Raw genomic sequence first — 13,685 nt, forward strand, 5'->3', positions numbered from 1 at the left:
AAGTAATAAAATTAATCTTACAGAAGTGGTTGAAAGGATGGATCCCTTCAGTTTTGTAGGAAAGCATAAAGGACTGTTCGGTCATTCATGGGAGAAAGGTATTTGAGTTTTTTGGGGGAATTTGATCTCTAAAACTTAGAATGGGTATACAAGGAGCATAGTAAATAGATTGCCATGTAAATTACTTTTGAAATATTTTGTTAGGCCTTTGATTAATTAATATATTAGTAGAAAATTAAAGTGTCTGGCAAGTCAATATTCAGCATTAATGCTATGACAGAGAAAGATAAGGTCATGTGTGAAATGGCTCTTAGCAACTAGCTGCGGGGTTTACTAGAAGATAAATTTTGGGTTATGTTTACCAAAGTAGTGGTGGCTTACAATATTATAAGAAGAGAGAGCCTGAATTGGGAAAGACTGATATTTTAAAAGCTCTGAACACAAACACTGTAGAATCTGCTTAGTCTGCTGTGTTTCAGTTGAATTCCCTGTATATCAATAATTGGCCTAGTGCGCAGAGAGCCATATTAATGTGCATGCAGATTTTACTTTCTGTAGAACTTTTAGGTCAACAGAGAAGATTTTAATTATACAAAATCTTCAGTTTGTCCTATGCATGCTTAGTCTCTGTAGAGGTGCAGTCTCTCCATTTATGACTGTCATGCCTTTTGAATGTTTGCTGTAGGTGTTCCCACCACTTGCTGGCGGATCTCGCTAATTAATAATACATGGCATTTTGAGACCAGAGCTACAAAATAAAATATGCCCCGTGTCCTTTCTGTGGCAGCTCTTAGTAATTCATACCCTTCGTTCCCAGGCTAGTTGCCTTTTTGCCCCTACCCTCCACCTTTCACATTAAGGCATAGGACTTTCCTAAAGCTAATTGCTGATGAAAAATGCAGGAGCCTCAGAAGGCTTTTGCCAAAGGATTAAGGAAAACTTAAGATGACCTTCTATTGCTGAAAGCTGAGAACTGCTAATGATAAAGTTTCTAAACAAACTGCACCATTTAGATTTTGTGATCTCCTATGGAGAATGCAACTTTGCTGACTCAGCTATGCTTGTGTTTAACTATCCGGATCTCTGTCTGGATCCCTTCCTATTAATATCTCTCCTTATTGTTTATCACCTTAACTTGCAGCCAAAGAAAAATACAGAAGCTGTTTTCTGAAAGTGGAGGAGTTTTGTTCCCTCAGCATCTGTTTTAATCTGTGTTCTCCTTAGTGCTTTTCACTATAGTTACTGTACTTTAACGTTTTCAAAAGTTTGTGAAAACTTGTTTGGTTTTTTTTTTTTTTTTCTTTCCAAAACCTGATAGGAAATATTTGACTTTGTTCAGCTAGCCATGATGCAATCATTTCTCTAGCATCTGGAAAATGTTTTTGTAATACTGTTGTATTTCTTGCTCAGTAAGAGGGAGGGGCTGATTTTTGCCCATCAGCAGACACAGAAGAGATGACACACATGTGCAGAGTCCAAAACTAACACCACAACAGTGTTTACCTTGAGCTCTGGCAGGAAATCATTATTCAATCTCGTTTGTTTTATCAGGCAATTCCAGGGCCACACAGATGGAGCCAGCTGTATTGACATTTCTAATGATGGTACCAAGCTCTGGACAGGAGGTTTGGATAACACTGTCAGATCCTGGGACTTGAGAGAGGGAAGACAGCTACAACAGCATGACTTCACATCACAGGTAACTGGATTTTCCTACAGCTTGTGGGGTGGGGTCGGGGGGGGGGACATGTAGGATGAAAGCTGAGATAGAGCCTAGTGCAACTGGCAAATTGTTCCCTCTCTTCCTTTTGGCTGCTCACAACACAGTATTTTGGAGCTTTCATATCTTTAGCTTCCAGAACAAAACGATAACTTGACACTACTCTCATCCTATTTTTCTAGCTTAATAGGGAACAGGGGTTATTGGGTCACTTGAATTTTGAACAGTAGTCTTGCTATTGAACTGTGTGAATTTTACTTGACTCTTCTCTCTCTCCCACTCCCAATTAATTAACCACTGTAGGAAAAAAAAAAAGGAAAAAAAAAAAGTAAATGTGGTTTAATTTTCAGATATTTTCCCTTGGTTATTGTCCTACTGGTGAATGGCTAGCTGTGGGAATGGAAAGCAGCAATGTAGAAGTGCTACATGTAAATAAACCAGACAAATATCAACTGCACCTTCATGAGAGTTGTGTCTTGTCACTCAAGTTTGCTTACTGTGGTAAGTTGCCCTGAACACAGAACTGGAGGTCAGGGCTCTAGTTCATGCCTTGCTGATTAGTTATTACATATTCATAGATCATTTGATAATCAAAACTTATTTTCTCAGTTTCCGAAGTTAGAAATAAATATCTTTGCTTTATGAATTCAAACATACTTATCGACAGACAACCATCCGTTCATCTAAAGACTGCTGTGAGGATTGATTTGTGTGTAAAAAAAGCTGTTTTTACTTACTAGGAAATCCCTAGACTGTGTATGTAACATACTGCAAAAGCATGTGTGTCCATGTTGATTGTAAGCAAAAGTACTATATCGATTAGTGGTGAGAGCTTTTGTAATGGTAACTTGTTAACAGATTTCATAGATGTGAGTCAAAAACCCAAAATCTGTCAGAAGTCTGTTTCATATGTTTTCATAGTCCTGTTTTATATTATAGGTAAATGGTTTGTGAGTACTGGGAAAGATAATCTTCTTAATGCATGGAGAACTCCTTATGGAGCCAGTATCTTCCAGGTGAGGATGATGATGCTTTTAAAGAAAAAACTAGAGCACCCAGAGTCCCAAGAGTGGACTTGGATATCTTCACCTATGTGATCTACCCAAAACGGGATTCTGAGATGAGGGTAACAAACTTTTTTTAATGAAGTAATATATTTCTATTTTTCTTCTAGTCCAAAGAATCTTCATCAGTGCTTAGCTGTGACATCTCTGTGGATGATAAGTACATAGTCACTGGCTCTGGAGACAAAAAGGCTACAGTCTATGAAGTTATCTACTGAAAAATATGATGGGGATATAACTTTTAGAAGTTGAACTGGGCCAAAATTGTTCTTATTTGTAGAAGTAGAAAGGTTTTGCCTTTTAAAAAGGAACAAAAATACTGAGGTTCCAGACCTTGCCATGAAACTACTCCGATTTTTCAAAATAGAAGGCAACATCCAGCAACTAAATAGTGGCTACGTGGACCAAACGGAACACAGAGGCAAGATGGACAGATGTAGCCTAGGTTTTTGACATAGTTTTTAAAAGCCGAGTCTACTGAAGAATGTTGGAGCCTTTTATTTTTTTCTTTCTTTGTGACCTCACGCAAATTGTTCTCATTGCCTGAATATGGGGGATAAATACCTTTCTGTTCCTTGCAGTTCAAGTTGCATTCTGTCCTGTGTAGAGCAGTGGTGTCTCAGATGAACCTGTTTCCTGGTTTTGCATCTTGTGATATGTTTTTGTATTTTTGTTGAAGGTCAAACATTTGTATAAATTGTAAATATATTTAGTTTATTACAGTAAAGGCTTTAGTACCAACAACCAGTCCCGTCCCCCTCTGCCCCCTCCCTGCCCAACCTGCTTATTTAAAATTAAAAACCTTTTGGGGATATAAGTACCTTTTTAGAAGCAAAAGAAAACACTATGTATAGTTTGAAAATGGTGTCTTATTCTTTATAACTCTTCCTAGATTCCTTTATCATACTGCAAAGTAGTCGTTTTGACATATTAGGGTATCAAGTCCAGTAGATACTGTCTTGTGCTACAGAAAACTTAAAAGGCAATTTTGTACTAATTATAGTGTAAATATAAAATTTGAACATTTCATAAACTTGTGCAGTTTATTTTAAGTTTATTCTGATGTCCCATGTATATGTTCTTTGGCAGATACAGTAATATGTGCCTGATCATAACTCACTTGGTCATTTCTCTAGAAGAAGAGATGACTTCCCTCTCCTTTCTCTCCCAGCTGAACAGAATTCATGAGAGACTACATTTCAACTAGAGTACATCAGAGTCTTTATTCATTAACTGAGGATGTCTGTGATTAAACAAAGCTAGATAAGTTGCATCCTTCGTATTTTACAGAGAAGTGGTAGTTAATGAACATTTCCTTTTTAATGTCTTGTCTATACTTAGATACTCAGGTAAATTTAATTAAATTACCAAAAGTGTGACTTTTACAGGGGATCACTTAAACAATGTTAAATACTTGCAGGGCTGCAAGTGAAATGAATTAATCTAAGTTAAACTCGCTTCTTAATTTCTTGTGAGAGTAATGACAAAGGAGTATTTTGATTTTTAACTAATCCACTGTACAAGTTAATTAGACTTAATTTTCCTGAGTGTCCCTTGTTACACAGGTCTATAGGCTCTATGTATTCATACTGAGCAATTTTTGAGTCCTTTCCACTGTTGCATCAGTGTGTGACCTTTGAAGAGCCATGCTAAGCAGCCAGTTACCAAAGCTATGCATCTTCAAATCAATTTTTCTTGATGTACTCAAAAGAAATGGATAAGGAGAGAATGTGTACGTTTTATTCTATGGTTTTTTTTAGATTAACAAGTTCTATCACTGTGTGCTAGACAAACCTACCTATTGCACCAGTGAGGGCCATACATTTCCTTCGTTCTGTAACTTAATTAGTGTTTCTGTTGCTAATGGAGAGTACAGATGAAAAGCCCGATCTCTTTAAACAAATAATTCAGATTACACAAACTGGCAGACAGGTTAAGACATATCCGTGAAGAGGTGCTTTTTCATTTTGCTAGCATTTCACAATGAACTATATCCCTGCTCTTTCAAAGAGACATAACTAGGGAGAAACAAGTTTGACTGATGGATGCATTGACCGAGTAGGGAATTTCTCATCTGGGGGCAAATTTTCTCTCAATTTTCAGTCTGAAGAGATATCAGTTTTCTTTTCAATTTACATGACCATTCTACTGAAACTATTTTATGGGACCTAGAATTGTAATAGCCTTAATACATTAACTTTGCATTTGGAATGTAAAATGTTAACCGTTCAGGATAATCTGCTCTTCTAGACATTTAAAATTAGTGTTCTATCCACATGTATCTATATCTTTGTCTATTGCTGTGTTGTGAATATCCATCTGTATGGAAATGACAGACCAGCATAGGTAATGGTCATTTTCCTCTCACACATAGTGAGGCAAAAAGCAGAATCATCAGGCTTTTCAAAGAAGTAATTGTTTGCTACATTGAAATACTGTGGCATGCTATGCCATTTTATAAAGGAGAAGTTTTAAAAAAAGAGTATGTACTAGGTTACTTAATTTTCACGCTGACCCTGTTTTCATATTGAAGCTTTTCTGAATGTCTGACTCTGCCAGTGATGATCATTGACTTTGTTTAGTAGCACTGGCAAATTTGCTGTAGTTAGGAACATTTGAATTTCTTCCAAACTACTATAACCCTGGCTTTTACTTTATTGGTATTATTTTGCAATTCCTAAAAATTATTAGAGGAACCAAGAAAGCAAGTATTCTAACACATTCATTTAATTGTTAAAAATATATATACACATATATAATGGATCTGCTATAAGTTATGGCATACTAACAACCATATTAGTAAGACCACATTCTTGGCAGCCAGGAGGTTCAAAACTATAGTGTAAGGAAAATCATTAAATATTGTGCCTCGTTAGCTTCCAGAATGCACGGTGAGTCAGAGCAGTTATGGAATTGGACATTTTTTATACATGTGAATGAATTTAATAATGTTTGTATCATGTGTTTCTTGGTTGTAATTAAGAAATTACTTTTTTTCCCAAAATAATATCTGCTTTAAGCCCGGGGTCTGAAAACTTGGGGATGCATCATACAGTAGTCCTCTCAGTTTCTTATGTCGTCTGCTTATTCCACCAGCAGGTGTGATTTTTAATGGAAAGATACATTTGGTGAAATCTTGGCATGTTTATCTACACTATTGCACACAAGATTTAAAACTTGTAGAGCTTAAAACTTCTGTAAGTTCTTACAACCGTGTGTAAAAGTAGTGGGTGGAAATAATTGCATATTGAATGAAGAAACAGACCAACCCAGACCAGCAATATACAGACAAGGCACTGGGAAAAGCACATGGAAGAAAGAGGTACAGCAGTAATTATGGTGTAGGTAATTAATTTTTCCCCCAATTTAATTACAATCCTAAATGATTCCTTTGATTAGCCCCTTTCTGGGACAGTCTTTGTTTGCTGGGTGGCCCTCAGTATTCAGTCTGAGTGCCACTGGCAGACACTAGTGCCAGCTACAAGCTGGGAGTCCTCACAAATTACATATTGGATGTTAGTGCAACAATAACTAATGAAGGGTTGGTTTGTGGTAATATCAATTCAACTGAACAAAATCCTTAGCCAGCTCTAATATGTATATTTTGTATATGTGCAGTAGGCATAACCTTTTATAAATCAGTTGTGCAGAAAATCATGATGATATTCCGCACAATGCATTTGTCAGTGTGTCGGAGTGCCTCTTTTTGATTATAGTTCCAAGCAAAGATAGTTCCCCACATCAATCCACAAGCTGCTGGTTCTTGAAAGAGAATTTTCATCTGCATTAATTCTTTTAGACTCATTTGGCATTCCAGAAGCTTTTGTTCCTTTAAAGGGAAGAGGGAGCACCAAATGAATATCAAGTTCATTAACTGTTAAAATAGAAGTAGTTTTTAATATAAAAATCAAAGTAGAATCTGTCATCTAGTCACATGCATACTTTTGTGTATAAATGATTGACCATAATTTTTCTGTCAGAACTTTGCATTGGTGACGCAGGCAGAATTTTCAAGTGTTTAAGTTACTGAAGTAACTTAAGCCTAGATTGACAAAGTAGGTTTTCTTCAGTGGTGTATTTTGGCTTTTTTTTTTGTGTGGAAAGACTGCTCCACTTATTAGCCTGTAGATCATGCAATCTACTTAGAGTAGTACTTCATATTTTCTATTATATTGGTGCAATTTTGAGTAAATGGGGAGGTTCCACCATTCTAGTGATTAAGAAAGGTGGTTTTTAATATTTTCAGGCTAAATAAGAGTACTGAATTCAAATTTCGCACTACTGCTAAAGTGTTTACTCCTTAAGCCACTTCACTGGAGAAGCTGGACTCACTCCAACTGTGCTGTTGAAGGATTTTATCTTTTTTTCCTCACCACAAGTACATAGAAAGAATGTGAGAATGTACATCTATACAAGACTTGAGTCATGGTGTCCTGCCAGAGAGGTGTTTTATTACTGAATGGGAAAGATGAAGCTCAGAGAAGGACCTGATGAACATGAACACCAGAATGAAAGAAAGAGTTCATGGCAGGGAATACATGGAGGGATGAGGGAGAATAGGAACATACACATACATACATTTTAGGGGTAGTCTAACATGTAATCTACAAAATCAATCTGAAATAAGATTCCAGTGTGCAATTTCATGGATTCTATTTCTCCATAAAGTTGTTCAGATGTTTCTCCATAGTAATTCCAAGGACACCTGAGCTGTATGTTGGAGCTGGAAGTGGGCATTTCTTTCACATCTATAAGCAGTCATCTAATCCTAAGAGAAACAGTTAAATTACAGCCAGTGCTCAACATTTCCCATTACCTAATATTTTTGTAGCTCAAGATCAGCTTTCCAGCAATTGATAATCCCATTTTCAGCAATGTGCTCCCAAACGTCCAATTGCAGCTTAAGTGCTTAGTGCAATGTGGTAGATTTTGCTACATGTAAGAACTGGGTCCTTTTAAAATCTGCCCTGTGGGTCTAGCTTACTGATATTTCTGAGATGTTTACTCAGAATTTCTGTTCAACTATATAGGAGAGCTCAAACACGCATTTAAAACTTTCTAAAACAGCAAAAGCTGGGCTTTTGAACAACCATAAGCACATGGGTGTGGTTTGGGTTTTTTTAGTTTATTTTTTTTTTCTTATTACATAACTTTTTAAAAAAATCTATAAATTAAATACAAGAAAACACAAAGAAATAAAAAGAAAGAATGAATAATTGTTTTCAGAGGGCAGAATGTTCTTAAAGATGCTGTATCTCAAAACAAAAGAATTCCTTACACGTTATATTAATTCCTGAGAGCGCTGCATTTGTGTTTCCCTGGAGCTAAAGTGCTGTTCTCAGAAAACTGAATGCCAAAAAAATGGTGGTGTGGGAACCAATGTTAGTTATGATTTTCAAATCTGAGCAGAGTTTTGGTTTTTTTCCCCTCATGTTACTTATTGCCAGGTCCCATAGTTCACTCCTAGAAGCTGAACAATCTGTGCCCTTTCTGGCTCATGCATTAGTAAGAATTCTGTTGTTAGCAAGTCTGTTGGTGATAAATAAACTACAGGAAAATCTGACGGAATCTTTTAGTGGATAGCTGTGTAGATAACATCAGCCAGTGTATGTTGTAATAATTTCCCTTAGTAAAGCAAGCATCCTGTGATAAGATAGCATAATTGTTCCATACTCATACTTCTGTTGTTTATAGAATTGCTGGTTGGTGTACTTGGCTCTGCATAGAAAAATTCTGTGGTGGCTTCTGAGGTAAAACTTAATTTTTTGAGATTTCTCCTCTCCTAAAATTTCACATGTGATCTTGCCCACACTAAGGGTGTCTTGATTCATAGAAGAGATGCTACAAGAAGTATTAGGTAGTTGCTGCTGTGTAGAGCTTGGCAAGGATTCTTTGCCATGTTCATAGTACAAAGGTATAGTATCTCTTGGACCTTGTTTCTATCTCTGTTTTCTGCCAAGAATGAATTAGAAGATAACACACAGTTTGGAGATTAAGTAATCAAACATGCTGTTACCATTATCCCTTTTGTATACTCTGACATTAGCATAGAAAATGGAGATGGTGGCTTTTAACTGCAAATAATAAATACTGGGTTTCCTTCAAGGACTGATTTTAATGATAGCTTAAATGAGTAAACAAGCAGAATGAAGGGGTCATAAATGGAAGTTAACCTATAGCATTGGGAAACTTAGAAATCACTTGTTATTTTCCTGGTAGTGAGCCTAATTCGTTTAAAATAAAATCCATCTGTTCATTTTACAGTCTTTGTCCCACTTCCTTACTGCAATCCATAGTGGATTACCCCATTACTTTAAAAATTGGCTGCATTTATGATAAACTAAGAGCTCTTACTCTGTGGTTTGCTGTAGCAAGATCTTTTGAAGACCAACAAAGCTTACCCTTTTTTCTTAAAAAATAATCAGCAGTTGGACCTGAGTATTTTCTTAAATTAGGTTTCAAGTAAATATACAATCTGATGGCTTCACAAATGCGAAATATTTTTGATTGTTGATGAATCAACCAAACACTGCTGTTAAGTATGTAAATGTCCTTAATGTCAGTTTGGTGTTTGCTTAGCATGCCATGCATGCAACAAAACTTTGGAGTGATTCAACTTTTGTGGCCACATTAAATTTACTTCCTAGAGTAAGTTTCCTTTTCATACAGGGACCAGTTTACTGCTGTGCTCCCCTGTGTCTCCTCCTGAATATGTATTAGTTCTCTAGAGATGTTTTAATGCGTTATACATACATAATGCTTCTACCTTTCTCTGTCTTTCTGATTGTTAATTGTGAGATGTGTATTTCTGACAGCAGTTGATTGAATATTTGCTAATCAATGATATAATTGAGTTTTTGAATGTGTACTTCAAGAAATTTGTAGACTTGTATAGAGAAATCATTAATTTTCATTTGTTAAATTCAAGGTTCTCAAGTCCTGATATTCTTTTGTGGTTTTATCAGTGAATCTGTTTAAGGAAGTACTTCTGTTTTTTGAATGGTTTTCATAGCTTTTTTATCTGTTTATGTAGACACTCTTCTTTGTTGAGTGCAAGTTATTGACCTGGTACTCTATTTATAAATTCTGCCTGGTTCTTCAGCATTTTATCTAGCTGTAACTTATTAAAAACCACAAATATGAAATGGGGATATTAATGACAAGTGGTTTAAATGTGAAACTTTCAAAATGCATGTTAGAATATTTCAACACTTTGTTCACTGTAATTTTACATTTTTTCATTACTTAAGTAATTAAAAAAAATCCTTAGGGTTGAATTATACTAAAATTTTATACATCTCAGTACTAATTTTGTCTCCCAGTGATCCCAGCAATAACTTAGATGGGATTGTTTTTACTCTACCTAATTTATTCTTATTGGGGGGGGGGGGGGGGGAGAGGGGAAAATATTAACCTTACAAATTGTGCTAATTATAATAATTACATGAATATTGTTGGTTGTTTCTAATCTCCATGCCTTCAGAAACTTGTTCTTCTATATTTGGAAGAAAAACATACAGATATACAGGGTTCTGTAATAGAATGTGTTTACAGTATTTATCCCCTGGATTTGCTGTAATAGTAAGGGGAAGTACAGTGACAGATAAAACTTGCAATAGTTGCTAGTGTTATGTGCCTTTGAACAATTTCCTTTAAGTATTTTTTTTAATATATCTTAGGTGAGGGTTAGCAGCTTTAAATCAGTTTCATTTCTATAGAAGTGGATATGGTGATACATTCTTAGAGCTGTACTAGTTTTAATAAGTACATAATTTTAAATCTGCAAAGTGAAGGGTTGTATGGATGGTTTTGAACTGAACATAAACTGTTCAGTTTAACTTTTTAGGTTGCAAGCAGTGCTAGAGTGGAGGGAGAACTTACTAGTCAGATTTGGCTTTTTGTAATGCTTTTATTTTGTACAAGATATGATCGGTAAGACTTTCTTATCACAGTAGGTGTGGTCACTGTAGTGGCTTTTTAAAATGCTACCATATTTTGCACTGTGTGATTCATTTGAATTTAGCCTACAAATCAATCCCTTTCTGTAGGCATCTGCTTTGTACGTTGACAAGTATGAAAATAATCAAAAATATCACTGTGTTTGGCAGTGAGGCTGTATATTTCCCTGTTTCTGATGTGAATAGCATTTAGCAAGGATTGTCTAGTTAAAAGGCAGTTAAACTAGTAATCATACATGATCTGTGTTTAACTGTCATTTGTAGAAAAAGTGCTACAAAGTGGTATGTGGTGATAACAAATTCAGAAGGAAAAGAATATGAAAATCAGATAGCAGCTTGAATGATTTGCTGTTAGCATGGGCCCCAATAATACTACAAAGCTATAAACTGTCTTTCTAGATTGCCCAGTTAGGTGGCAGAGATGCAATTTGTCTTTTCTGAAGCCACCTGCTGCTTGCTAGCTCCATCTCCTGTCACAGCCTATTAGCTCCCCAAGAAAATTGGTGGGAAATTGCCTGCAGATTGTAGGAAATTGCATCTCCAGGCCCTGGAAAAAATGTAGGCTAGCACAACAGTGATCCTCCCAGAGCAGCTATTAATACAGCAAAAGCTGACCTTTGGCATGGTGTGAAACGACTTTGCTATTTGCTGAATAAAGACTTATTATGTGTGGTTGAAAGAGGGTACGGATTATGATCCTAGCTGTGCTTGTAGCCAGCCTGGTCCAGGAAGCTTAAGCATTAGAGATAGGTTTTGCTGCCCTCCACTCCTTCCTGTTGGAAGATAGGAGGTGAGATGTTGCAGCCTTATCCAGAAATGTCAGCGTATAGATGGGCAAAAGCCACCATGTAGTTAAGTGATGTTAGTACATATGAAATTGAAAAGTTTAGAGACGAAACTGAAAGATAATTTATGAAGCTAATCTCAAAAAAAAAAACCCAAACCAAACCAAAAAAAAAAAAAAAAAAAAAAAGAATTGCCTCTGCTTGGTCTAGCTTTGGTTGGAATAGGAGCGACTTTCTGGCTATTCTGTTCTGTATGTATGTTCATAATAAACATTTGGTTTTGGAGCAGTTACAGTGAAATGGAGCTGATTTATACTGTAACTGCTGAGTGTAAAAGTCATGGGACACACATTAGTTCTGATAGATTTTAGCATTAAATTCCTTGCCGCTAGGAAACTCACTTATGTCTTGTTTAAACAAATTCCCATGTGTTCTTTAAGGTGTGATATGCAATGAGTTTCATCTTCTGTCATTTCTACTAGAGCTACCTTTCTAATTTTGTACTTTACCTCACTTTTATAGGGCCTTTCAATAAAAGAGTCAGCTTTTACATGAATCCTGAGAAAGGGGATATGTAGAATTAGTTTGCAACATAAAAAATAAATGCCATCATTTTCTTTGAGCTTGCAGTTGTACTTAGTTGGTTCAAAGCCTCCTGAGGAAGATGTGTGTATGAATCAGAATGACATATTGATCAGAATTGAGCATGGGGAGGGCAGTAGCAGGGAAAAAGTCGTTTTGCAATCAAGAGCATTGCTGTTTTCAAACTCAGCTGAGATCTGTTGGTAACTGGCAGCTGCCCAGGGATCTGAGTGAAATCAATATGTTCATTTCCTATTGTATTGGTGTCCAGTGATGTAAATGAGTTCACAAGGCTTACTAACACACAACTGATTAGGGAATACTGGTGGCCTGCCTTATGGAGCTGAGGCAGAGGAGCTGAGCATAGAGCAGCATGACAAAACAGGTACTTTGCATAGTTCGAAGCACAGTTGAAGGGGATCAAGAGCATTTCATGTTACAGGGCTCTCTGGACCTTGTTTTGAGTTCTTACAACCATGCATGCACATGTATGTGGATCTGAAATGCTAATTTGTTGAGGCATTGTCTTTCTAAATTAGTGACAGCACCTTTTATGGAAGTTACACAGTTTAGTGCTGTGTGTATTTTCTTGTAAAACAAATACAGGAGCAGAAGAGCTATGGTGCTTGTATTTACGATAGCTGTTCATCTTCCAAGATATTACATGCTAATTGCATTTTCAAAATAAACCTTGCCATTTAGTAACAAACATGGGGGTTTTGTATAGTGCAATGCCTGTATTGGAATGAGCAAAGTACATTGAGAGGACATACAAAATGTGCCCCATTTAGTGGACACAGAAAATACGTCCTGGTTAATCCCTGAATTTGCTTTCTCTTGTAACAAACAAACAGACGAAATAGAGTGATATAGTGTCTAGAAATTAATTTCTTCTGGATGATGGCATTACGAACACTGTTACCTGCATGCCTACTCTGGCTTTAATGAGGCCAAGCCCATTAATTCCACAGAGACCAAGGAGGTAACAGGTCATGTACAAAAAGCAGAAGCTTTGTGTCATAAATTCAAAGATGCAAGCTTTTGTTTTGTTACGGAAAGAATTCAGACTGGTCTGTGAGGTTTGGAGTGCACCAAATGCCGCTCTGGGTAGTTGTATGGTTTAAGAAAGGATTGGTGGGGAAAAACCAGCTCAGACAAACCAGTTCTCAGTCAACACTTAATGACTGGAAAAGAAGTGCAAGCCATAAATAGTACCCTTCATCCTGTAACAGTGTATGAGCTCCAGCAAGAGACAGGACGCTAAGCTGAGCTTGCTTTCTTTTTCTGTAATTAGTTCAAAGAGTTTGTTGTTGGTCTTGAGTTTGGTCAGGCCGTGTTTTTCATATTGCGTAAGTGCATCCAATAACAGATACGAAAAACAAGATCTGTGCTCTTTAATCAGCCTGACTGTTGTTGGTTGGTTGGTTGGTTTGTTTGTTTGTTTGTTTTTAATGATGCATTCCTGTAACACTTCTCACTTGCCACACTAGGAAAATGCAGCTTTTTGCCTGTCTTTATTCAAATTCCCATATATCAAATGTCATAAAATGGTTCTAATATAATGTAGTATGCTGTT

At 36.4% G+C, this 13,685-nt stretch overlaps 1 protein-coding gene across 9 annotated transcripts in view; it reads left to right on the forward strand.

Moving 5' to 3' along the window:
- Window positions 1-13,685, forward strand: part of LOC130143173 (transducin-like enhancer protein 1) — a 162,518-nt gene that overhangs the window by 71,253 nt on the left and 77,580 nt on the right. For 6 of the 9 annotated variants that reach the window (XM_056325827.1, XM_056325832.1, XM_056325828.1 and 3 more), the window contains 4 exons: window positions 1,552-1,699; window positions 2,071-2,221; window positions 2,660-2,736; window positions 2,895-10,072. In XM_056325827.1, the coding sequence (XP_056181802.1) occupies window positions 1,552-1,699; window positions 2,071-2,221; window positions 2,660-2,736; window positions 2,895-3,002 (484 nt within the window). In that variant the 3' untranslated portion in view covers window positions 3,003-10,072. Of the gene's footprint in view, window positions 1-1,551; window positions 1,700-2,070; window positions 2,222-2,659; window positions 2,737-2,894; window positions 10,073-13,685 lie in introns of those variants that run through there. The other 3 variants (XR_008819668.1, XR_008819669.1, XM_056325833.1) reach the window with 1 other exon arrangement.

This window comes from Falco biarmicus, chromosome Z, assembly GCF_023638135.1.
Source record: "Falco biarmicus isolate bFalBia1 chromosome Z, bFalBia1.pri, whole genome shotgun sequence".
In the NCBI taxonomy this organism is placed as follows: Eukaryota; Metazoa; Chordata; class Aves; order Falconiformes; family Falconidae; genus Falco; species Falco biarmicus.